A 26,070-nucleotide genomic window follows, 5' to 3' on the forward strand; every position below is an offset into this window, starting at 1 on the left:
TGCCGCTGCTGGCAGTGAGGGGCTCAGCCCCGGCTGGCGGGGCAGGGAGAGGCCCCACGCTGCTGGCTCCGAGCGCCCCTCGCCCGGCGGGTGCCCCCCAAGCCCCATCGCTCCCTCCTCAGCCGGGCAGGGGAGCAAACACAGCGACAGGCTGGTGGGGCCGGGGGGGGCAGGGGGGGCGCTCAGCGATCACCGGCACGGGCACAGCGGGCTCGCCCCGGGGAAATCAGTTTAATTTATTAATATTATTATCAGTTTGATTTATTCCCATCGGAGTTAGAGGAGGGGGATGGGAACGGAACGTGGGAACCTGAAGCCGGCCCAGAGGGCGGCCCGCCTCGGGCTGGGAGGCCAAAAAAAGCCAAAACCGGGAAATTTCGAGACAGGGGGGATGAGGAGGAGGGAGGGGATGACCTGGGCTTGGCCCGCCCCGGGGCGGGGTTGGCGCTTGCCTCTGCCCACCACCGCGGGGGTCTGCAGCCCCGGGGCCCCCCGGGCTCCGCCAGCCGGGGTGGGCAGAGCCCCGCCCCCGCCCCGCCCCGCCCCGCCCCGCCCCGGGCGCAGCAGCACCAGCCGCAGCGGCGCCGGAAGGCGGCACAGCTCCGCGCGGGCTCGCGCGCCGAGTGGCCCCGCCCCCGGCCCCTATTGGCCACGGCGCGGCGGCGTTTCCCGCGCTACCGCATTTCCCGCGCTGCGGCGGTCCCCGCGCGGGCGGCATGGCGGGGGAGCGGGCTGTGGGGCTGGTGCGGGAGCTGCACCGCGCCACCGGCGGGCACCTGCCGCCCTTCCGGGTGAGCGGGGGGGCGCGGGCCGGGCCGGGGCCCCGACCCTGACCCCGACCCCCACCCTGACCTCGGCCGCGCGGTGTTGCAGACGGAGGGGCTGCGGCAGGCGCTGGAGGAGATGCGGGCGCTGTACGAGCGGAACCAGGCGGACGTGTGAGTGCGGGGGTCGCGCTCCCGCGGGGCACGGCCGGGGCCGCCTCTCTGCAGCGCGGCCCCTCCTCATCCTCCTCCTCATCCTCCCGCAGGTCCGAGGCGAAGGCGGGGCGGGCCGACTTGATCTTCCTCATCCGTTTTCGGCACTGCTGCCTGCTCCGGAACCAGCGCTGCCTGCTGGCCTACCTGTGAGTGCGGCGGGGCTGCTCGGACCCCGGCCCGCAGCGTCGGGTCCCCGGGGCGGGGCCGAGCGGCCCCTCGGCGGGGCCGGCTCGCTGCGCTCCGTGCCGGTGCCAACCGGCGCAGAGGCGGCCCCGCGCCCCCCGCTCCGTAGAAGCTGTAACTTCTGCGTGGGCCAAAACTCGCCGCCCGCAAGGGGAGGCGGCGGGGGGAGGGGGCAGCGACCGCCCCGGCCTCAGTGGCGCCGCCCCCGCGTCTCTCCCCCCAGGTACGACCGGCTGCTGCGGGTGCGGGCGCTGCGCTGGGAGTGCGGCAGCGTCCTGCCCAACGCCGTCCAGCTCCATCTGTCGGCTGAGGAAGTGAGTCGGGGTCGCTTCGACCCTTCCCCTCCTCCCACGGGCTCCTCCTGACGGATTATTACTTTGTAGAGTCAAAATAGGGTGGGCTTCCCTCCCCCTGCGGTAAATGTAGCACTTGATGTGCCTTTCTGTAAATACTGGTTTGTTTATTGATTGCCTGCGGGTGCAATTCCAAAGGGATACTAGTGCAGGTGATGCGTGGCACTTCCAAGGATCAGCAGACCTGACCTGCAGCCAGCACAACTGGGTCTTCCCCTGCTGCTCTCCAGTGGCGTCTGTAGCCCACCCAGCACACAGAGCTGCGGTCCTGATTCCTACCCTGAATCCCTGTTGCTCTGCCCCTGGGGCAGAGCTTGCGTTCATCTTGGGCTGGCATGAAGGCACTTGGGAACAGTGGTGTAACAGCACAAGTAAACTAGATGTCACTCATCGGGGACCTGTCTTTCAGCATTAGCTGTTTGGCTTTGCCTGAGGCGTTGTGTTGATGTCTGCAGATGGAGTGGTTCAATCTGTACAAAAAGTCTCTGGCTACCTACATGAGGTCAGTAGGAGGAGAGGAAGGGCTGGACCTTACACAGGACATTAAACCTCCTAAAAGCCTGTACATTGAAGTAAGTGCAAGGTAGGGAGTTCTTGTCTGTGAACAAATGTTTTGTCCAACCATCTTTTTTTATTTTTTTTAAAAAAGAGCTTCACCTCCATCTCAAGTCAGGAGGTCACTGAGCAAATCTTCAAGAGCACCAAAGCTTCCACAAGCTTCTATGTTTTACTCTCTTCTCTCTGCCTGCCAGCGTTTTACTGCCTCTTCTGCTGAGGGCTCGGTGTGGTGAAAGGTGGCATTCTAGTCTGCAGAGAATTGATGGGGTCTGAACCCCACTGAGAAGGTTTTGCAGTGTTTTGCAGAAACTTAACCAATTCTCAGATCAACTAGAAACCTTGTTCCCATGTTAAGTGCTGCCAACTAGTCGTCTTTGTTGTTATTTTAAAATTGACTGTGATAGATGTAGCTATAAATTGTTTTACACAATTGATACAGTGGAGCACATGCGAGAAATTGGGAGTCAGCTGCAGTGCTCTGTTCTAACGTTCTTTTTGAAAGAACATGCAGTGACAATCAACCTGCTCCTTGAGAGTTTCATTGCTAAGATTGGCACTTTTCTGGTATGTGTGTGGGGAGGTTCTCCTGTAAATGCAGCTGCTATTCCCCAGGCCCTGCCTCTTGTGCTGCTCTTTATGTATTACCTCTGTGGAGGGCTGGGCTGGGCTGCTCGCTGGGGCTTCTTGCTCCAGGCAGAGGCAAAAAGAGAGCAAGTGGAGCCCACAGATTGTGGGATCAGTCCCATTCTGCATTCCCAGGTCTGCTGTAATATTGAGGCTCCAGAAGGCAGGCAGGAATGTGTCCATACTTAACAGTTCTGGAGCACGTGTTTCAAGTCAGCAGTGATGGCCACTATTTTCTGTGGGAGATCTGATGATCTGAGAGCTGTGTTTCCGCTTTGCAGGTGCGGTGTTTAAGAGACTATGGAGAGTTTGAGATTGACGATGGTACCACCGTCCTGTTGAAAAAGAATAGCCAGGTATCTGTGACAAAAGTGTGGTCCGTTCCCTTCCTTCCTTTTCACTCCCATGATATCCCCCTACTTATCCCACCTTCACAGCGTGTCACAGTTCTTGCACACGCTGCAGGCTGTGTGGCCCAGGGCTGTGGTTCAGCTCTGCCTGATTGATGCAGCGGGCATACAGCACAACAGAGCTGGCTGCATGCAGCAACAAATTCAATCTGCCTGGGTCTCAAGGCAAGTTTTGTGTGTGTTTATGTGCAGCACTTCTTACCCCGGTGGAAATGCGAGCAGTTAATCAGACAAGGAGTCCTCGAGCACATTCTGTCATAAGCGTGCAGGACAGGAGGGACAGCCTTTGCTCGGTGGCCTGCCTGCAACAGGGACTGAACTCTGGTGTACGTAGGACTTCAGACACCTCAGGATTTCTGCAGTAGGCACCCTGCCACTCCTCTTTAACAGCTTAGGTTTTGTCAGTGTGCTGTCTGGAGCAGTTCTTTGTTCCTGCTGTGCATGTGGGAGTAAGACACCAACTGGCTGGGCTCCAGAAGCCAGGAGAGCTCCATGATTGCAGAATAAAGAACTGCTTCACCCTTCACTTCAGTGTTTTTTCAAGAGTTAACGTTGTGTTTGTTAAATGCTCTGACCTGGTGCTCTGGCCCAATCCATCTGACCCTGCAGAGTGATGCTCAGCTGGTTATTTACATGTCTCCGTGGAGCTGCTCCTCCCAGTGTCAGATGAGGCTGTGTGACCTGCTGTCTGGGATTAGACATGAAGCCTTGTCTCCCATCAGAGGCCTATAAATGTTGTTTCTTAAGGTGCTGAGTGAATGAGCATTGCAGTCTGGGTCATGGGCCTGGCCAGGGTCTCTGACGGCACGCCTGGGTTGTGTTCCTGTCCCTTGGTGAAGTCTTTCCCCAGAGCACTGGTTTGGCGGGGCCTGGGGACTGGCTGTAGTAGGGGAGCTAAGGGTTTTAAGGATTGCCGTCAGCACAAAACCAGAACAAGGCTGAAGAGATGCTCTCCCTGTCTGGCTCTGAGTAGTGGCTGAGAGAGAGCGCTTCCAAAAATGTAAGCCCTAGGTAAGACTAGAGGTTTGCCTAGTCATAGTCCCTGGCAGGAGCCAAAAGGCAAATTAGGGAAGAATACAGGAACAGGATAAATGCCTGGGCCATTACTGCGTTGTTTTCCCAGCGCCAGCCAAGGGACCTCCCAGAGCTAGCACCCCCCCTCCGCGGTGCTTCCCCCCTGTAACAGCCCAGCTTCTCTCTGGCCCTTGTAACCGAGGCTGCCCCCAAGGTGAAGAAGGTCTCTGCTGCCATCCACCAGGGCAGAAGCAGCATGCCTAGAGACCAAGGAGCCTCCAGCCATCTCCTGGCACTGTCCCAGGGCCAGGCAGCCCCTCTGCCCTGCCAGGCTGGGACTTTAAAAGGCACTGGCCAAGTTTCAGCTCACAGCCAATTTATCCCCTGTTGTTCTTGAACTAACACCACCCTGAGGTATTTTTAAGCCCTCTTCTGTGCATTGACTTGGTCCAGCCTGCCTCTGCTTTGCTGTCCTGATCAGTCAGGCTTGTCTAGGCTCTTGCACAGTAGTCTCCATAGCCCCCCAAAACCCTAGGGGTCCTTGCACAGCCCCCCTGTAAATACCCTCTGCTCTGCACAGAGCAAGGCAGGGGCACTGTGACAACGACGTGTCCTCCGTGCAGAGGGTAATGCCTGGGCAGATCAATATATTTGGTATTTGCCAGCGTGAGCGCTTGGCTTTGTGGCCTTTTAGACAACTTACTTTGGCAAGACGAGTACTTGCTGCCAGTGTGGGAAAGCCAGTAGGGAAGGCAAGGCGATACCGTTCACTTACTGTGTCTCCTTTGAAGAAGCACAGCGCTGAGCAGGGGTCGCTAACCTGCCCCAAGCCTTGGAGGCTCAAACTGAAAGAACTTCCCGCAGCCCCTCTGTCCTGCTCCCTGCAGAGGCAACAATCTGGTAACAGGCTGGTCTGGATCAGGCTTTAGCAGGGCTAGTCTAGAGCCCAGAAGAAGCTGTAGGGCAAAAAAGTTCAACAGTCGGGGGAGGCTACTGAACTACATAGCGCACAAGACAGCGGGAGGTGCTGTAATATTGCAAACATTTTATTTTTTGCCACAACACTATTTATTTATTGCCACAAGACAGCTTTCCTGCTTGGAGAGAGCTAGGAGCAGGATCCTGCAAGCCCTCCTGCCCTGGCTTTCCAGCCGTAACAGCATGGTCCCAGCAGCAACCTTCTGCAGGGAGGGAACACCTGCACCCCCACCAAGCACACTGCCAGAGTGCAGGCAGCTTCTGGGGGATGGCTGCCCTGAGACACAGCTGACTGAGAACAGCACACTCTGCCACCGAGAAAAGCACCAAAGCTTGTGCTTGCAGTAGGAAGATTCAGCTATCTGCAGGACCAGTTTCCTTACAGAACCCTGTCTGGTTTCTCCCTTTTCTACTTTCTACCCAGGAAAATCCTGGCAAGACCAGGGAGGACAAGGCTGACTTCCCAGCCCGGCCATACCTCCCCTCCCACACCCGACAAACCACAGCCAGGGGCAGGGCTGCTACAGCAGATGCCCCATCACCCGCTCAGAGATGCTGGCGTGATTTTTCCGATGAGCTGCTTCAAAGCAGAGGCTTGCTCCTCCAGCAGCTGGTTCTTCTCCTCAGTGCTCTTCTGCTTGAGCTCAGCCTCCTGCAGGGCAATTGCAAACCCTCTGTTCTCCTCACGGAGGTCTTCGATCAGCAGTTTGTTCCTGGAGAGCTGGGCCTACAGCAGGGACAGGAGGCTTCAGTTTCAGCACCAACCACGCAGGGGTCCTAGTCAGGCAGGATCATGCAGCACTAACCCCTCTTGCACTCACCTGGGCATCTTTGAGCTGAGCCACCCTGTCTGCCAGCATAGCTTCGGCACTCCTCAGAGTGTGCTCCAGCCCCTCTGCCTGCTCCACAGCCGCCTGCAGCAGGTGCTCATGTTCCTCCTGCAGTGGGCAACAAAACCCAATGGTTGGGTTGTCCCAGCAGTCAGCTGGAGCCTGGCAATCCTGGACCATGCATTTCTCCAGGGCCCTGCTCACAGACCTTCGTACTCCCTGAAGAAGGGGGGGTGGGGGTTGATCAGCAGAGGTGGTGCAGGATGCAAAAAGCAGTGGGAGAAGTGTCTAGAGCAGTACCGCCTTCCCTGGTCAGCACCAACTGGTTTTAAGACAGGACACAGATTTCCCAGCGATGTTTTCTATAAAAACAAGCCAATGACCTCCCCTCTCCCAGCCACACCCAGCAAAGCCCAGGGGGAGACATAGTTCCCTTGGATGCAGTTTTTCTGTCTGCTCACTTTAATTCCTTAGGTTATAATTTCTTCCATTTTTGCCCTGGTTAGTTTAATTGAATTACACTGTCCTGAAACAAATGACAAACTCACAAAACCCCAGCTCCTTGTTGCCCAGTGTCCTAGAGATGAAACCACCCTGCTCTGTGCAGGCCACATCTCCATGTAGAGGGCTCAAACCTTTCCTCAGCCTGATGCAACACAGAGTGTCTCCCTGGATAGCTCCTGCTCCTCTAGGCACAAGGTGTCTGGTCTGGGGGAGGTGGATTAGAGTGGGGAGGGTTCCTGTTTGAGTGCAGAGCTGTAACTGGGTTCACAAGGAATGAAAATTGCAGCTGAATTTGAAGATCAAGCGCATCTTCCATGTGGGCTCTTGATAAATAGTATCTTCCACCCAAACCTCTGGTGGCTTCGACCACAGCTGCCCTCCCTCCAGGCTGGCAGAGCTCCCTCCCCAGTACCCTTGACTGAGTTCCCGCAGTTCCCTGCTTACCTGGGTCCTGACCAGCTGCCTGGATGTCTGCTCAGCCTGCCAGCGGAGGTTTTCCTGGAGCCGCTGAGACTTGCACTGTTCCTCTCTCAAGCTGGTTTGCAGCTGCTCAAACTGTTTCTTTGGCACCATGTTGTTCATCTGGGCCTTGGCCTGCTGCAACTGCAGAGCGTGCCGCATCTGGGCCAGGCTCAGGCTTCCTTCAGCTTCTAAAAGCTGTAACACAGAAAGGCCGACAGCTAGGGCTACAGCTTTGTGCCAGCAAAGGGACAGGCCCACCGTGTGCTGTGGGTGAGGGGAGAGGTTAGGAGGCACCCTCAGCCCCCCCTTCAGCTCTCACGCTAGCATGGCCAGAGCAGAGCAGCAGCACCATGGGAGCAGTGCTTGCTGGGCAGCCTGCAAAGCCAGGGATGGAGAGCACCGAGAGCTGCAGCAGGGACACCGTGCTGAGAGATACTCCTCTTGCTGACCAGCAAGGAGCAGGAGTTGCTGGAAGGATCTTCTGGGAGGGAGCCCTAGCACCAAGGGCCACAATGGCCAGAGGCAGAGGGGGATGCTCACCCGGCTTTGTTCTTAGACACATCCCAGGCAAGCCGGGCTTCAATCCTGCCTGTACGACATGTCCTCTGCTTCCTGCCACCAGCAACGGGCAAACCTGGTCCTGGGAGGCAGGTCTGGTCCAGCTTTGCCGTAGGACTACCTAGGGGTGGCTGGCATGGGCAAGCTGTACTCTAGAAAGCCAGTCCCTGATCCTGTCCCCAGGGCAGAAGGCAGGAGAGGGATTTTAACACATTTGGAGATTTCTCACATTGCCTTTCCTCTATCTTAGTGGTCTTTGTTACCCTGCTCTGATCACCTGCCTCGTTTCCCTCCCCTCAGACATGGCCTGCCTGGCCCCTGTCATCCCTGCCCAGCCCCAACCTGATCTGGCAGCTCCTCTGGCTCCTCTGTCAGCTGAGCCATGGGGAACCACAGCTCCTGGCACTGTGTGAGCCACCTCCACTCAGCCTCCATCTCCTCCTCCCAGCCAGCCTGCAGAAGACAAGGACAGAGTGCACTCCACAGGGGCAGCTGCAAGCAAGGACGTGCCCCAGGCTGCACCTGAACTGGCTTCAGATGCATCTCAGCAGGAAGGCAAGGCCTTTGTCCCCCACGAGGGTGGAAGAGGAAGAAGACAGTCTTTTCTGCCCAGGGAAGGTGTCAAATACAGCCCCGAGCAGGGCAATGCCAACATCACAGCCACCACTCAGCAGCCACCACCCTGCCACCAACCAAATGACACACACTCACCTTCCCCTGCGAGGCCCTGAGCTGCTGTTGGAGCAGCTCTGTCTCCATCCGACAGGCTGCGTGCTGCTGGTGGTGCTCCAGCCTTGCGGCCATCTCTGCTCCTTGTAGCCCCTCAGCCTCCACAAGCCCCTGGCTCCGCAGGTGGACAGTGGCAGGGCCAGCACTGTGGCCAGCCTTGTGCTCAGTGAATTTACCACCCAGCTGATGCATCCTGACATTCGGGTGGGAGACTTCCCCCTTGCTCTTCTCACCCTGGAAAAGGTTGAGAAATAAAACAATTCACACAGGAGAGGTAACAGAGACTTAACCTGTCCTACGCTGCTCCCGCTGGGTTCCCTCTCAGGAACACCACTGTTGCTGCAGGACCTCGCGGGCACTCGGGACAAGCGCCCTCAGTTCCCAGCATGACCAAAGCCCAGTGGCCAAGTTCAAGCACAGCATTCCCATGTAGGAAAACCCACATAGCTGATAGCCCTGGAGGAGGTCACTGCGCCAGGGGTGGGGGGCAACTGTACTTATGTATAACAGAAATGTTAAGATCGGTAAGGATACAGTATGAATAAACATGTTTGCATGCACGTGCGATGAAAGAGCAGAGTAAGGGCTACAAGAGCAGCCTGCGTTGACACTAAAGGGCACCATTCCCCAGATGATGCTCCTAGGACACCATCTCCAGCAGTAATGCTAAGCAAGGTGCAGTTTCTGGCCCACACTCTCATCAGACGACAGCGCAGCTGTCAGCAGAAAGCCTGCATCTAACAACAGGGCAGTAATGCACCCCGTATCCTGTTCCTCTACTTGCCTCCCAGGAAAATGGGCAACCAACACAGCTCCCCTCCAAAGGGGGAAAAGCAGACAATGGGCAGCAGGTTGTGGCTGAAGGTTAATGGAAGCTGAAGCCAACAAGGGCCAGCAAAGGCCACCCTGCTGCAGCTGATGGCACCCACAAGTACAAAAGACACGTCCAAAAAAAGCGGGTTGTAGTTCCCAGTCATGAGGAATCCCAGGAACAGGGTGAGGAACCTGCGACCCTCATCCATGTCGCACACAAGCAATCCTAGCCAGGCTTGGTGTGCACGCATGTCCAAGGGCTCATAAGCATGTGGGTTTGAGACTGGGAGTAACCAAAATCTCTGGGAGAAAGAGTGCAAGCAGGTAAAGTCAACCTCATTGGAGATTCTGTAGTAACACCTTCCCTTCTGCAAGACCTTCACTGGCTTATGTCACACAGATTTTCACTACTTGACAAGCTGTAAAATGAAGCGGGGTCTTCAAAGCGACGCTGGGTTTGAATGTTTGAAACAAACGCTCCCGTTCTCAAGCCAGACTGGAGGGGCTGGGAGCAGCCTGGGCTGGGGGGAGGTGTCCCTGCCCATGGCAGGGGGGCTGGAGCTGGGTGATCTTTAAGGTCCCTTCCAACCCAAACCATTCTACGATTCTCCTCTATAAGCACATGCAGCTTTTGTCCTGTTAAATCCTTCAGCCAAGAGGCTGTCGGTGTTAGTGGCTCCTTACCGACGCTGTTAACTCTGCTATTTCAGCCAGCTCCTCCACCTTCTCGCGGCACATCTCGCTCGTGTGTCTCCTGTTGGGGAGAGGGATACGCTCAGCTTCACGCAATACACTCGGCGCAGCAAACCACGGCTCCCCAAGAGCAGGGCCCTGTTTTGGCGAGCCACACATCTGGTTTTGGCCTGCAACAAGAAGCAAATCCACGCCAAAACAGATATTGTCCTGAATTGATTCAGGAGTGGGTCAGGGTTCTCTGCCCCAGCCCAGGGCAGATAGCAGGGGACATCCAAAGCCCTGCAACATTGTCAAAAACCTAAAAAGCAGAGGACAAAGAACAGTGGCAGAGATAGCTTAGCAGACTCTTGGGACCATCCACACCAGAAACCTGGCTCTGTTTGAATTTGTGGCTCAGTGGGTGACCCCAGAACCGATCTCAAGCTTCCTAAGGCAGCAGCACACCACTGGCCAAAAGGTTTGTGTAGTGAAAAAGCCCATCGTTTCCTCCCTCGGCACATCCATCCCCACAACCTTCCCCTAACCCAGCTCCAGACGCTGCGCTCTGGGCTGCCCAAGCCTGTCCCAGTGCTGGCTGCTTTTGCACAGAGCAAAGGGTGTGAGAGTGCTGGCTTGCTCAGAAACGAAAAAAAAAAAAAGGCCAGTTGAGCCAGCAGAAATCTGGTAAATGCATCTGAGCGGTTGTTCCTTTTACAAGTAGTAACTACCCATCCATTCGCCAGCATCCCACAGCTGGCTCCTCTCTTACTCATCATGTTTGCTGCCCTTCTCCTTTGCTAGCCTCAGCTCTTGCTGGAGTCTCTCCAACTGACTTTTCAGCTGGCACAACTCTTCCCTGCTGGGAGAGACAGCACAGTGAGGAGACTACGCCAAAGCCCAGTTTGCTCTTGGCATTCTAAGCTGGCCCCCTGATTCATTCCCACTTGGTTTGCAAGGACAGCAAGAACTAAAGAAATCTGAGAAACCACCCAATAACTCATACGAAACAGGGGACAGCCAAGAGACATTGGTAGAGAAGAAGCAGGTCTTCAAGGGAAGGGAAATAATGGGGAATATCATAGAATTATAGAATGGTTTGCATTGAAAAGAACCTTTAAAGATCATCTAGTGCCAAACCCCCGGTCCCCTGAGCGTGACCATCCAGCCAATTCCTTATACACATTGTGGTCCATCTGTCAAACCCATGTCTCTCCAGTTTAGAGACAGGGATGTCACGCAGGGCAGTGTCAGATGCTTTGCGCAAGCCCAGGTAGATGACATCAGTTGCTCTTCCCTTATCCACCAGTGCTGTAACCCCATGAAGGCCATCAAATTCATCAGGCACGGTTTGCCCTTACTGAAGCCACGCTGGCCATCACCAACCACCTCATTTTCCATGTGCCTTAGCATAGTTCCCAGGAGGATCTGCCCCATGATGTCACCGGGCACCAAGGTGAGACTGACCAGCCTGTAGGTCCCCAGGTCTTCCTATTTCCCCTTCTTAAAAATGAAGGTTGTGTTTCCCCTTTCCCAGTCATAGGAACTTCACCGGACTGCCACGACTTCTCAAATACGATGGAGAGTGGCTCGGCCACTTCAGCCGCCGGTTCCCTCAAGACCCGCGGAAGCATCTCATCAGGTCCCACAGACTCACGCACCTTCGGGTTCCTTGGATGCTCTCAAACCTGATCCTCACCTACAGCAGCTGGTTCTTCGTTCTCCCAGTTCCTGCCTTTGCCCTCTGCGACTTGGCCGGCGCAGCTGGAGCGCTCACCGGTGAAGACCGAGACAAAACCATCGCCAGGTACCTCAGCCGCCTCCATATCCCAGGTAACCAGGCCTCCCGTTTCCTTCTGGAGAGGCCCCACCTCTTCCCTGCTCTTCCTTCCACCACTGCACACCCACACAAACTTTTCTTGTTGCCCCCGTCGTCCCTGGCCAGGTTTAATTCTACCAGGGCTTTAGCTTTCCTAACCTGACGCCTGGCTGCCCGGACACTTCTCTATTCCTCCCCGGCTGCTTGTCCTTGCTTCCACCCTCTGCAGCTTCCTTTTTGTGTTGGGGTTTGTCCAGGAGCTCCTTGCTCACCCATGCAGCCTCCTGGCGTTTTCGCCCGACTCCCTCCTTGCTGGGACGCACTGGTCCTGAGCCTGGACGAGCTGGTCCTTCAGCATTAACCAGCTCTCTGGGGCCCCTCGTCCCTCCAGGGCTCTACCCCACGCTACTCCACCAAGCAGGTGCGCCGAGAGGCCCAAGTCTGCTCTCCTGAAGCCCAGGGTAGCGAGCTTGCTGTGCGCCCTCCTCGCTGCCCCGGGGATCTGGAACTCTGCCACTGCAGGGTCACTGCAGCCAAGGCTGCCCCTGACCTTCACGCTCCCCAGCAGCCCCTCCTTGCTGGTGAGAGCCAGGTCCAGCGGGGCACCTCTCCCCACTGGCTCCTCCATCACTGGGGGAAGGAAATGATCAGGCATCCCAGGAACCTCCTGGATTGCTTATGCCCTGCTGCCTTGTCCCTCCCGCAGCTACTGGGGTGCTTGCAGTCCCCTGTGAGGGGGGCCAGGGCTTGCGGACATGAGGCTGCTCCTTTCTGTCTGTGGAGGGCCTCTATAGAATAAGGACAAGTAGATACAGGCCCTGAATTTGTGTGGCTTCCAGCTGGCTGAAGTAATTCTGCATGCCTCTCCAAGGAGTGGAAAGGAAGTGATTTGGCTCATCAAGAGACACCAAGACTTCATTACAGGACAATCAGGTGGTGACCCCATTTCGTCAGCTGCAATAGAGTCACATCTGGAGAAGGCAGCTTGCTTGTGAGGCCTCTGTGATCTTACAGTGCTGGACACAACAGCTATGACCTCAAAACCAAGGTAGCCTCTCTGCTGCATTATTTTTCCACTCCCACTGGTACTCCCAGTCCCCCATGAGGCCATCAATACTGGCGTTTGCTGGAAGGAAGCTCAGTCCTGCGTTAAACAGTTCTATCCAATAGCTACTGCTAAACCCCAGGTCCATACAGGACCCACGTTCCTCAGTGGAGAGTGCAGGAGAACAGACTGTCCACCCTGGCAGGGAGGACAGCGCTGCAGTTTGTGGCACGGCAGGTGGGAGGCAGAGGAGCTCTGTGAAGTTCCTCCTCTCTTCAACCAAGCGAGAAAACTAGTGCGTGGGCCCTGGGCGTTTGCTCCCCCCACCCAGCAGGACTCTCCTCGCAGCAGCTGCTTTCTGAGCCCGTTTCACATCAGGATTCACACGCTGTGCTTCCTGTGGCACCTCCAACACCCACACACAGCTGTACAAAGCAGAGGAGACCAGCGTGTCACGCGAGCACAGCCCAGGTACAGTGCGTAAAAGACACGCAGGGGACAGCAGGACTGAACACAGCTGCTGTTACAGAGTGTCAAGAGAGAACACAGCTGCTGTTAGAGCGCCTTGGACCACCGCACATTGTTAAGCAGCCTTGTGTTTCAGAAGGCACCTGCTTTTTTGCAGCAGCACTGTGTTAGTTCTGCAAACTGCCTCTGTGCTCAAACCTGCCGCTCACTTGAGCTCCGGGTCATTTTCTAGCCAGTGCACGACACCTTTGAGCTGCGTCAGCTCCAGTTTCACCTTGTTCCTTTCCTTTTCCAGCTCCATTTTGACAGCCTGAATATCATGTTTCTGCCCACGCTGCTGTGCCACTCTGTCTCCCAGGGCTTTTTTTTCCTCTCCTTGCCCAAGCAGATGAAGTCCATCTATGTCCTAACATGCTGCTGTGTCTGCTATGTGAAGGCAAACTATTTAACTTTGCTCTCTCTGCCTCCTTCCCAAGCACATCCCCTTAGCTATCAAGATTTCATTTCTCCTTGACAAATGCCTTCAGATTTGACTCCAGCTTCAAGACCGAGTAGGCCACTCACTGCAACTGTCGTCTGCACTGGTCCATCCATCACACAATTTTTCATTTCTTCCCTGTTCCTCCAGTGCTGAGGTTGCAACAGGCAATTTTGGCCTAGCTGCTCCTCTGAGTCTTGGGGACGTGCTCCTCTTCACCCAGATGGCAGCTCTTCAAATACCTCGTCCCTTCCTACATCAGAGCCCTCAGCCTCATGGTCTCTGCATTATTCCCATTTCATCCTGGTGCTTTTTTTGTCTTTTTCTTCTCAACAGCCAGTATCTCACACATCTTAACTTGTTCCTCATGAACCTTCTCTTCCATCTTTAGATGCCTCTTCTTCCACAGAGAGACCATATCCTTCCCCTTCCACTTCCACTGCTGCCTCTCCTGGGCATGCTGCTCTTGAAGATCTCTCGTTGGAGCCTTTATCATTGGGAAATCACCTCCTTTCGCACCAATGTTGCTGCAACAAAGCCTTACAGTTGTCCTCACGCTTAGCAATCACTCCATGAAAGCTCCTGATTCTGCTCAGCCTCTGCGTCTTTCCTAAAGATAAAAACCATTTTGCTGACCTGCATTTGATAACACAGCCTGAAAAGCTCAGCCAAGCCTCAGAACATACTTTTGCTGCAGAGGCAATACAGTTTTCTTAGGTTGCAAAGGCTATTACTTAAATGTTACAGAAAGTTCCCACGCCATTTTGCACTTCTCAAAGACCCATCCATCAGATGTCTTCCGACAACTCCGAAAGCTCCCCAAGACAGCCAGACCCTCTACCATTCACGAAAGACAGTGGTAACACAGCTCAAATACCTTGCGTTCCTGTTATTTGGGTTTGTTCCCCTGGTCTGCCGCAGACTTCAGCCAAGCCACCTCCTTTCTCCCACACCTACCCCACATCTCAGCTCCTCAGCCCTAAAACAGGGATAATGACCTAGCAAAATCCTCCACCTGTGCACTGCCGAAGCAGTCTCTGCTCCTGAAGAGGCACAGCAGGAAAGAGCCAGGAGGAAAGCCTGCGGGGTAGTGGTGGGGTGGGCTGGGAAGCAGGAGGGGGCAGGCGTGGACATGCAAGAGTTTCCTGCCCAGTTCTCTCCAGTCTGCTCTGCAAGCCATTCTGGCCCCGGGGAGGTTGCAGAACTAGCACCACAAGCACAGCCAGGGAAGATGAACAGCCATGTAGTGACAACCTTACTCTCCCACATGCCAGTGTGTTTTGGCTATATAGAGAAATTTAAGCCATTTTTTGCTGCTTTTAAGACAGCAGGTAGTGATGATCTAGGAAGTAGAGGTAGGTTTGCTGAGGACAAAGAAAGAGATAACAAGAAAACACTGATGAAAGCTCTCTTATTTCACTCACTGTTTTGAGATACAATCTTTGCTGGGCACTGCCTCTGCCACAAGCTTCTAGAACATGCAGGGAAACCCAACATCTTGAAATAAAAGCACTCATGTAAACTGACTTCATATGTCTCACACTGAGTGGCTGCAGCCCTGCAATACTGCCCAGATTTTCTTCCCAATTAAACCAGATCTCCAGCCCTGTGAGAAACCAGCCCAGCCTCCTTTGGTATGAGCAGGAGATGCACCTCAAGCCCTCTGCTTAGCCCCAGAAAGAGAACAGTGCCAGACCTCAAGCTCTCTCTGTCCCTGCGCTGCATCCTCAGCTCTTCTCCCTCCTGGTCCAGCTGCTGTCCTGGATGGCAAGCGTCTTCGGTGTGCTGCTGTCCCACCCTGGCCTGCTCCATCTCAAACCTCTCCTCCACCTCCAGGCTCCACAAACGTTTTTGCTCTTTCAGGCTATCAGTTACAGCCCAGTACTTTGCAACTGTTTCTTTCAGGTCTCTTCTCTGGTCTTCCATCTTGTGCATCTCAATCTTGAAACTTTCCTCACTGTCCTTACTTTCTCTCTCAAAGTTTTTCCTCATTAACTGAATTTCCTCCTCGTAACACTTTATCTGTTGGGAGGAGACAGGATTTAGACATTAGCACCATGCTCCTAAGAGCTCCCCTCTCCTCCAATGGCTCTGACTGAGATCGATCTATTGGTCCCTCTCAACAGGGGACACTTCAGGCAGTTCTGGTCCCTACTGAACATAGGGCAATAATCAGTCTCACACAGCAGCCTCTATCAAGTAGGTATCAGTGGGTCCCAGCCCTTCCCAGCAAGCAAAACAGTTCTCCCCTTTCTCCTTGTTTGCAAGAGATCCCAGGGAGGAGAAGGGAGAGGCCAGGGCATCATCTGCCATTGCTCCTCATATCCCTCCTCCACTCCTCGGAGTGGTCCCTTGTCCAAGATGCGGTGGTGAGTAGCTGCTGCTCCCCACAGCTCCCCTGCAAACACCAGAAACTCCAGGATTTGATGAGCACAAAGGCAGGACTGTGAAGGAGGCAGAGGATCTGCAAGCAGCTTTGTGCTCCTTGAACTGTTTTGCCACCTATGTGGCAGTTTAGGATTTAGTCTTGCAGTGCTGCAGTGCAAAACCCAGCAAGCAGCCTCAACCCCTCAGCTCAGCAGCAAAAGGAAGAGTGAAGGTGGAAACCGAGGCCTCACACACATGAGCATTCACTGCTTTCTAAACGGAGGGAGGGACTCGCACCGTCACCTCAGGACAAGCAGGTTAAAAGCGTGCTGCAAGCCCAGGGAGGCAGGGCTCTGATAACCGCGTGCCATCAGGAGATACCTGGCTACTCCTCCTCTTGGTCCTGTTGCTGGCTTTACTGCACCAGCAACACCGAGTTGAGTTAACCCCTGGCTCCCCATAAGGAGCAAGACCCACACAAACATTTTGCAAGGTGACAAAGAGATTTCCACAAAGCCTCTGCCAGGCAGCGAGGGCTCCAAACCCTCCTATCAGCTAAAACAGGCTGAGGAAGCACATGCAGTAATCCCAGCAGAGACGAGGTGCCACCCAGCCCCCCAGCCCGAGCTCCCCAGCAACCCTCCCGCAGCAGATGCCCCATCAGCCCTGCTGTAGCAGGGTGCCCACCGAGCAGTTGTGCCGGGAAGTCAGGACATCTTCCGCCACCCGCCTCACCTTGGTTTCCAGCTGCGCTTTCAGGTCCTGCAGCTGCTCTTGGAGTTGCTCCATGGAGAGTGACGTCTCTGTGCACGCAGAATTGGGAACCAGAGGGCTGGGAGAGCGGCACACTGGCAGAGAGGAGCCCTGTGAGGACAGCCCTGGCTGTCCTGATCAGGATAGCTGCAGCTTCATCCAGTCAAGTCCATACAACCCCAAAAGACAGAGATCTCCCATCTACCTGGCAACCAGTCCTGGGGCTGCATCATCACCACTCTGGGCCAGAATTTTCTTCCTAATGCTCAATCCAAATCTCCCAATCCACAGTTTGGGGCTACTTCCCCCTCCTTATAGCGCTTCCTCAACATCCTCAAAACGGTGAAAATCTGCTTGTTCAATCCCGGCAGCCCAGTCCACAGGTCACCATCACCAGCTTTCAAGTTGGAAGAGCCTCATTCCATCCATCTCCCTTCCTCCTCACCACCCATCACCCAATTCTTCCCTCCCATGGCTGCCCAGTACCAGAACTGGCAGCAGCAGCTCAGGCACAAGCCACCCCACACTACCATGGAAACTCCGATCTGGAGGGAACCTTGATCATGCTGAGAAGATGGAGAGGCACCGAACCCTCCTGCACTTTACCTCCTGCTAGCAGCCCTCTCTCAGCCCTGCTCTCCTGCAGCTGGAGACGCAGCCTTTCCAGCTCCCTTCGCAGCACTCCATTCTGGTCCCACAGCACCTGAAGCAGAGACTGGTCATGGTGCGGCTACAAAACTCCCCAGGGCTGCAGGGTCCAAGCACCCGTGGCTCCCAGCAGCCATGTGTACTCAGGGTCTCTTGCAGCATGAAGAGCAGAGCTCCCCTTGCCATCAGTCAGAGAGTAAGGCAGGCAGGGGGATCTTCTTCCTTCCCGAACAGGCAGAGATGAGAGATTTTGGAAGAGCCAGAGAAGACACAGAAGCCCAGACTACCAAGATCACCATCATTAGACACTACAAAGCACAAGCAGCCACAAACAACTGCCACCACATGCAAAAGTACACAGCACCAGGGGTTTTTGCAGACACCTCAAAGGGCTGGACATCCTGAGACCCCTCCTGACCGAAATACAACCACTGCTAGTAACCAACACACAAGAAACACCATGATCTCAGTACAATCCTTCACACAGCCCAGGGGTTTGCGTTTACACCCTCAAGACACTCCTGTGGGCATCTGGGCTAGCCAGCAACCACTGCTGTACACAGACAAACCAACAGCAGGATTTACGGTGAAGCAAGTCGCATCGGGCTCTGGAAGGGAACATTTCCAGCTTGCAGAAGGAATAAAGCTGGGCGAGAAGGTGCTGATCCCATGGGAAGCACAGCACAAGGCAGGGCCTGCTTAGCCCGTGTAGCCCAGACACACGCTCAGAGGCCAGTGCAAGAGTTTATCCTGTCACAGTGCCAACATCAGTCTGCAGCAAGGAGTCCCACAGCTGAACACCGTGCTGTGAGCCACCACACTAGTGCAACGAGCCACTTCCACGCGGGTGTCTGGAGCTGAGCACCTGCTTGTTTCACTTCATACCCTCCATCCTGTACTGCAAACAACAGCGTACAAGGTAACCTGCTTCCCTCTGGGCTGTCCACTTTGATCAGACATCAAATTATATCCCCTACACTGCCACCCAGGAAACTGATGGGCTACAAGAGCCTATGAACTAGGATACTCCCAAAGATTCCGATTAATAAATATTACTGAGCAGGTCTAGACAAATGCAAACCACGTTTGTTTAGTCTCCAAAGAGGAGAGCAGAGGAGGAGGGGGGCTTGACAGCATGCAACAGGGGTAAAGGATAAACCCAAGTGGGCGCCCACACAGGGGCGGATGAATCCTGAAGGCCGAGTGTCTCCAATCATCAGCATTCTCATGGACAGCTCTGGGGCTGCTCCAACGCAAGGAAAAATTGCAGCACCATCTTCAGCCCTCTGGTGCCACCTGGAGCAGCGCTGTGCTGGGTAGTGCTCCAGCATGTTTGCCTTTCATTACAGCTTCGAGAGGGGCTGCCTGCTGCATCCATGAAATGGCTTTGCTAAACGCGCAGATTTCAGCCTCTGCTGGAGGGTTTTGATAAGTCACCATCTCTACTCAGTGGTGTTCCCCAGTCACACACAGCACTTGGAAACAAATGGGCAATGCAGTAAGCACAGTACTCAGGAGCCAAGGTACGAAGCACCCAGCAACTCGCAACATGCAAGATACACTTAAAAACATGACAAGGGAAATGAAGGCTATGTTCACATCTCAGAGAGCCCAAAGCTCTGGGTGGGAGCACAGCATCCTGCATGAAGTACAACACCACAAATAACACCCGTGCCTGGACCACACACACAGCAGGTACCTGGACAGGCTCACCTTGACTCTCTAGCAGGGTCCAGCAGCAACAAGTTTTGTAGGGGTTGTTAAAGTGCGGGAAGGAGGAGGAAGGAAAAAACAAAAAGAAGAATGTTGCTGACAACATGCTTTCCAAAGAACAGCTTTCTCCTTGCATTCGAGAAGAAATGCAGAAGAGCCCAGGGTGGTCTGTCCTTACACACAGAACTAGCTCCCAAACAAAATACTCCATGGCTACAGGGTGGTAGGAAGGGAGGAATTTTGGACCCACCTCATCTCCCCTCCTGCCAGTATCCTAGCAAGGGAACCAACTCACGGTGGGCTGGCTGCAGGAGCAAGGAGACAAGCTGCTTTGCTGAGGACACAGCTGTGTCCTGCCTCCTGCCAACAGACTCCAAGCAAGGCAAGAGGGATCCCTGCTCTGCACTCTGATCAGGGCTGCCTCCTTCCTTCCCTCCAGGCCAAAGTGCCCAACAGATGTGCCAGTGAGAGCTGTGCTTTCACAACAGCATCACTGGAGAGCTGCCGACCCGTACCTTGCACTGCCGCTCGTAGTCCAGGACAATTTCTGCAAAGCGCCCACTCTGGTTCAGGAGCTCTAGGCTGTGGGGCTCCACCTGGCCCAGCTGCACAAGCAGAGGGAAACACTTCTCATCAAGAAAATTATCACCTCTCCAAATGGAGAGTCAAAAGCTCTACTAAATCACCACAGTCATGGCAATACACCCAGAGATTCAATAGAAGGGCTTCTACTGACACCCGTGGGATGGGTCAGATGCAAAAAGAGGAAAAACATTTTTCTTCACGCATGAAAGACACCAAACTACAGGCAAGCTAGCTTTCCCAAAGTGGCTAACAAGATCACGGACTCATTTCTTCCCCCAGGTCCATTTTACCAGGTGCCTCACTGGAATGGAAGACACTAAAACTAACCTTTCAGTTCCATACTCATGAAAAAGAAAGTTTTTCTTTTCTGGAAACCAGACTCTGAAGTTCTCATTTGAAGACTGCAGATGTGCAGAATTTTCTCCCATTGCAAACTTTCCTCATCTTTTTTTTTTTTTTTAAAATCAAACTTTGACAGGCCTAAATTAAAAGGCAATATTTTTTTGTTCCAGGCTGTCATTAATGTGAGGAGAGTTCAAAGAGGGGGAGACCACAACAACTGACCCAAAATACACAAGATTTCATAGAAAAGGGTCAATCTTTTGATGAGTTCCTGAACAGTTCCTATTTAACCACAACAGAAAGGAAAGCTACCTTGACCTTCACAACGTGATTGAGTTCTTTCTGCAGCCCCAACACCAGCTTCTCAGAGGCCTCCAGTTTCTCAGCCATCTCTGTGACCCTGTTTTGTAGCTGTGTGTTCTCCTGCAAACAGAAGAGAGAAGATTCTCCTGATGTTGTGGGACCTCACATCACAAGGTGGGTTCATCAGCCACGGGCCTTCTGCGGGAAGCTTACAAGAACTGCCACATCAGCATGCCAAACACAGCACAGCTCCCAGGGGACCCTACTTTGGACAGCACACTGCTGATACACACCATGAGGGACGGGGTTTGGCTCATGTCTCCAAAGGACAGACATAGGAGTAGGCTTTGCAAAGTAAGAGCTAGACAGCCCCACAGGCTCGTCTCTACCTCTGCCTCACAAAACTGTGGTTTCCCTCACAACCAACAGAGGCAGAAATTTCTGAGCTATCTCCACCTGTACATCTACACTGAGTACTGGAAAAATCCCAGGCACGTGGACACCATCGTCTCTGCTTTTGGCATGGTCCGTGGCACAATTTTAGCCTCAGGTTGTCAAGTGTTCAGGTGTTACCAAGAGCCAAAGCACTCCCAACAGACAACATGGGGGTTTAATAATGTCATGGCGAGGGAACAAGCTCTGTATTTAATTCAGCAGTATGGATGTGGCTGATTATTTTGCTGCACAAAACTCCTGTCCTTCCCAGCAAGAGCAACACAAACCATCCATCTTTGTCACCACCTCTGCTTTGCCTCCTCTGAAGAAGTGAAGATGTTTCACCCAGGGCAGTTTTACTTACCTTCATCATGTGGTTCAGTCTCCCTTGCAAGCTGGCCTCTTTGCCCTGTAGAAATTGTGTATCAGCCTCTAGCTTCGCTTGGTGACTGACTGCTTGCTGCAAAAGCAGCTCTTTTGCCTCTATTTCTGCCTGAAAATCCCTGGGGAAAAAAAAAAAGCATCATGCCTGCGGCACCTGGAGCATGTTCTCAGATAGCCACAAGGTCCAGGCACCCCCTTTCACCATGCACAAAACAGGAGATGAGAGCCCAGCTGGAGGGATGCCGGGACCGCAGTGTGGCACTGACACAATGGTAAATCCGGTGGGAGATTCATAAATGGAGACTGGGACGGGAGGCAGAAGCTGTGGGCACCCACAGGTAAACTGTTTTCCCTGCGCCACCAAAAGGACCCCTCCCTACTTGAGCTTGCTCTGGGTGTGCTTGAGAGCGATGTACTGCTTGTCCAACTCCCTGCCAAGCTGCAGGCAACGTCCCTCTGCTTTCTCCAAGTCCAACCTTGCCTTGTCCCTCTCCCTGGCCATCTGCCTCACTTGGATCCTGCAGACACGGCAAGCAGTGCATTAGGAGACATCTCATGCACCCACAGAAGGGCCCTCCTCACAGTGAGCAGCATCCTTACCTGAGGCACTGCAGTTTGTATCCATAGGAGGTGACAGCTGCATGCTGAAGCCCACTCCTGGGGATGGCGAGTGTGTCGTCCAGAGCTGCAGGCTGCTCTGCCAGGCTCACCTGCTCCTCTGTGCTGCTCCTCAGCATCTGCAAGGGCAACGCAGAGTGAAATCACCTCCCCATTCTAACAGGACTTCTGTTGTTAAACCATCTGATCACCGTCCAGCCTTTCAGAGATCCACCCCAAACTCACAGACAGGCCTAGATCACATCCACCCCCAGTTTTCCCCAGCCCTGGGATGGCAAAATCCTGCTAGCCCGTCACGAACCTGACTGCAAGTGCTTCTTCCACCCCGGGACGGCTGCTTGCTGGAAGGCCTTGCTGCTCACTTCACCCACCACCACTGGTCAAGGCAGCACCAGAGACCCTGAGGATCTTCTCTAAGTTCTTCCAGGGCTCAGAAGGCAATGGCAAGTTCAGCCTTGGCAAATCTCATGCCGTTGCTGATGTGGGCCCACACAGTTTGGCTGGAAGGATGGACTCCTTCCCTGAGCACTCTCTGACACTGAGGAAAAAAGCAGCAGAGGCAAGTCAGTGGGGCAAAACTGGCAAAGAAAAACAGGCAGCTTTCAATGCTGAAAGGAAACTCCTGGGACCCCGTCAATATCGGGGAACATTCTAAAAAGAAGCCCAAGCTGCCAGGAGGGTGATATCCTGAGCTGTCCTTAAGGCAGCCACAAGGAGCAGGTTGGCAGGCACGGACCATGTACTTTTGTCTCCTTGCTAACCCATGAAAAGCCAGTATGCACAGATATGTGAATATGGTCCACAGACCAACGTGGAAAGTCATATAGCATCAGCGGGTCTTGTGAAAACTGTCAGATGTGGACTGCCAGCCAATATTTTGTTTGATCTAGAAGCTAAAAGTGGCTTAAGGTCAGCTTCAAAAGTAAATGAGATTCCGCCAAGCTGAACCAAAAAAGCAGAAACCAGAAAACTGGTACAGAACTGGTAACATCTCCAAGAGCACTGATTTCATTCCAGGTTTGGGAGAAGCCTATCTTCAGAAAACCGTTACCTCAAAGTCTTAAGCTAAAATAACCTGAAACAATTCTTTTCTTTTTTTCGGAGCTGTTTTGTCCAGGATCCTGGATGAACCTGTCCAGGCTGTCAAGGTAATCAGAGATTCATTTCCACCTTAGTGCATTAACCTGCAGTTACTTCAAAAGCATTTGCAAATGCCTTGCCAGTCCTTGCAATTAAAAGCACTAAGGAGAAAGAAGTATTTTACATCAAAGACAATACGGATGAAGCCTGCTCCACGCACTAAAAAGCAGACAGCCTGAGTCACAGGAGATGCAGAGATGTCAGCACATCTGAAGCCAACGTTAGAATCGGAGTGTCTGTTAGGATATGCATCCCTCTCCCTCCCATAAAAAGATGAGGCTTGACAGCCCTCTGTTGTTCAGTATTACCATCCCACCCCACCTGCACAGGGTTTGCTCCTGCTCAGGCAGCTCCCAAGGGAGCCTTTCAGTCACCATGCAGTGGCTGAAGTCCAGACCATACCCAAAACCCGACTGAGTCTCCCCAGGTTGCCACCCTCAGATGCCCAACTAATGCCTATTAAATCACTCCCTTGTGAAACAAAGCATCTTGGTCTGAATTGTTCTCAGTGGAACCCATTCTTTAGCCTCCTTTTTTGCAGGGAAATAGATGGAGAAACCTTTCTAAGTGTGACGGTTGGATCTGTGCCTGTATTTCCTGCAGCACACTGTAGAAACATCAAACACAAATCAACTGTCTTGTGTAGGGAACTGGCAATGACTTAGGGCTCCTTGCTCAAAGCTAATGGAAATCACCTCCAAGGAGCTGCAGGCCAAGGCCATCAACCAGGATCCATTTTATAAAGAAAGTTTTCTGCCTTTCAACTCACCTCATGAAGTGCTGAGTCTTGGCTGCTTGAGAGACATTGACGTACCTTGGAAAAAGGGGGTCATGAGGCTGAACATGCCAAAATGCAGCCCCTCAAAGCTCACCCTTCCATCTCCATCTTTTTCCAGTTTAGTGCATAAATCTCCAACATTCCTAAAAAATGAGTATAAGAAGAGAAACCAGCTGCAGGAACACAGCTTGAAGCATCCAAACAGCTTCTTAAAATAAATCCCATCTTTTCTACAGTGCAAATGGAACACAATTTAAAAACTTTTTGAAATTTAACGCTGCTCTATTTCCATGCACACACAAAGGAACAAACTCCTCTCCACAATGTCTGAAATGTGAACCCCAGTAGTGGATGCAGACAGGTATAAAACCCACTTGAATTCTGCTTCAATTTTGGGAAAGATGGGGAATTAAGGGCCCCTGCCTACTCGGGGACCCTGAAGAGATACAGTCACCCTTCATTTTGGAAATGGCAGGCTATTAGTGGAGACACACAGCAAAAACACAAAATACAATGGGAACAAGTGTAACAAGGGAAACCTCAACTGGTCACAAGGAGAAAAATTCTTCCGTCTGAGTGCACTGCAGCCCTGGGACAGGCCCACAGAAGCTGTGGGGTCTCCATCCTGGAAGAAGCACAATCCTAGACTGGACAAATGTGGAACAACTTGATCTAGCTTGAAAGTCAGCCCTGCTGTGAGGAGGACTAGCCCAGATGCCTCCAGAGCACCCTTCCCACCTAACCCTGCCACGCTCACACTACAGACCAGCTCCTCTCCAAGGGGAGCCGCCTATGTTCCCAAGGCAATGCAGCCACGCTGGGGTACACCAGCTCAGGACTAGTGCCTGTGGTCTACGGGAGGCAAAGCTTACTTTTGACCATCACTTCCTCCGACTCCATGGATTCACTGCCCAGGACCCACTGCCTATCCCTCTCTCAACAAGCCGGCCCCCAGCCTTCCCCTGCTCACCTCATTCCTCGGCTCCTTCGGCCAAATGCTGGCTGAGGAAAGCCTCGGCTCCTGCACCTACCTCCTCTGGGAGGGCCCACACTTGAGCCTCAGACATGTCCAGGGAAGGGCTGGGCACCCGCCGAGAGGTGCAGGCCAGGACAAGCTTCCAGATGAAAACACAGCACACCATCGGCCATCCTACAATCCGCCTCCCCACAACTATTTGTAAAACAATACCGTGAGGACCAAGCCCCCCTCTATCTGTGCTCATCCCTGCAAGGACAATGCCACCGACGCAAGGACAAAGGGGACGAAGCAGTAGTACTCCCCTGTCACAATCTCAATTCAGGCCTGTTAACACCATGCTGCCCCTTTTGTAAATGCTGGAGGACCTGTACCACATCCTCTCCCGATGGCTTGCCAATACATCACACACCGAGAGGAGGGAGACCACCGTACCCTGGGCCTCCACCATTGCACTCACAAGAGACGTATCACTTTCTGCCTCTTTGTTTGCCTTCAGGTCCTGTAATAAGAAAAACGGGGAAAGAGCATCAGTCAGAGTCTGAGCCAGGGCAGGGGTGACACACCCCAAACCTGCCCGCTCCTCCACTCAAACATGCGGCTCCTCACACATCTGCCCGCAGCCAGAACGGGAAGAACCACGCGCAGCACTCAGCCTGGCCCACCCAGGCGCCCTCAGACACACCCGGACCGCAAACGTTTGTGGTTTTCTAACAACCTCACTTTACCACGTCAAACATTTTAGCACAGAATAGTGCCCTGCCAAGCAGGAGAGAGCCTTATCCCACCAAAGTTTAAGGGTTTGTTTGGAGATAAACCAAGTACCCGGGGTACGCATGGCAGGAAGAGGGTTAAATCAGCCCTCTGACCGAGCATGAAAAGATCATTGGAGGAGGAGAAGAAAAAAGAGAAAAAATGGAAGACGTAAATCCTGCTGAAATCCCAGGGGGGAATTCTAGGATAGATATTCTGGAAGATAATGGAGCGCAGCACGCCCGCACCCAAGTCTTCTGCCCCAAAAGCAAACCCAGAGACCTGGCTCCCAGCTGCCCGCATGACACAGGCAAACAGAGCCCTCAGGAGAGGCAGAGCAACGCACGGGCCCCTCGTCCCTGCCCTCTGCTCACGACATCTACATCTCACTCAGCGGCCTTGCCCGGGGTCAGGTTTGCAAACCAACCGCCGCTCGCACCCCGACTTGCACAAGAGGTGACAGGGGGGCAGCAGCCCGGCGCCTCCGGGGCCTGCGCACTCGGCTTCACACGGGCGGGGCGGGGCGGCCCGCACCGACAGGCCCACAGCGCCCGGGGCTGCCGAGCGGGACGCATCGCCCCCCAGCCGGAGACGAGGCCCACTCACACACGGCCCCGCGACGCGTAAGAAGGGGCCCGCGCCGCGCCCCGCCCCTCCGCCCCGTGCCGGCCCGCACTCACCGCGGCGCCGCGCGTGCGCGCCCCGCCCCGCCCCGCCCCGCCCGCCCGCCCGCCGCCACACTGCGCGTGCGCCCGCTGTACCCGCCCGCCCCGCGCGTGCGCCCGCTGTACCCGCCC

General features: G+C 54.1%; 2 protein-coding genes across 18 annotated transcripts; one reads left to right on the forward strand and one right to left on the reverse strand.

Moving 5' to 3' along the window:
- The first annotated feature begins 667 nt into the window (after positions 1-667).
- GINS1 (GINS complex subunit 1) lies at positions 668-3,634 on the forward strand. The gene is made up of 7 exons (XM_040599410.1): positions 668-791; positions 874-938; positions 1,031-1,126; positions 1,387-1,477; positions 1,972-2,088; positions 2,980-3,054; positions 3,301-3,634. Exons 1-7 carry the CDS (start codon positions 717-719, stop codon positions 3,367-3,369), a joined length of 588 nt encoding a protein of 195 aa, XP_040455344.1. The 5' UTR covers positions 668-716; the 3' UTR covers positions 3,370-3,634.
- Positions 3,635-5,150: 1,516 nt separating this feature from the next.
- LOC121089814 (ninein-like protein) lies at positions 5,151-25,973 on the reverse strand. 17 transcript variants are annotated; one of them, XM_040597424.1, is made up of 18 exons: positions 25,954-25,973; positions 24,981-25,022; positions 21,928-22,164; positions 21,609-21,745; positions 21,389-21,526; positions 20,989-21,127; positions 20,199-20,309; positions 19,475-19,564; positions 18,960-18,968; positions 17,205-17,301; positions 16,581-16,693; positions 15,175-15,500; positions 10,441-10,527; positions 9,681-9,750; positions 8,166-8,417; positions 6,879-7,091; positions 5,922-6,038; positions 5,151-5,827 (listed from the first exon to the last, which is right to left on the reverse strand). In XM_040597424.1, exons 4-18 carry the CDS (start codon positions 21,743-21,745, stop codon positions 5,639-5,641), a joined length of 2,088 nt encoding a protein of 695 aa, XP_040453358.1. In that variant the 5' UTR covers positions 21,928-22,164; positions 24,981-25,022; positions 25,954-25,973; the 3' UTR covers positions 5,151-5,638. The 17 variants fall into 17 exon arrangements, with proteins under 17 accessions (XP_040453358.1, XP_040453355.1, XP_040453354.1 ...); XM_040597421.1 differs by having other exon boundaries at positions 21,928-23,687; positions 25,954-25,968; XM_040597420.1 differs by lacking the exon at positions 25,954-25,973 and adding an exon at positions 25,657-25,928 and having other exon boundaries at positions 21,928-23,687.
- Between the last annotated feature and the right edge of the window lie 97 nt (positions 25,974-26,070).

The sequence above is a fragment of the Falco naumanni genome, chromosome 6 (assembly GCF_017639655.2).
Source record: "Falco naumanni isolate bFalNau1 chromosome 6, bFalNau1.pat, whole genome shotgun sequence".
Taxonomy (NCBI): Eukaryota; Metazoa; Chordata; class Aves; order Falconiformes; family Falconidae; genus Falco; species Falco naumanni.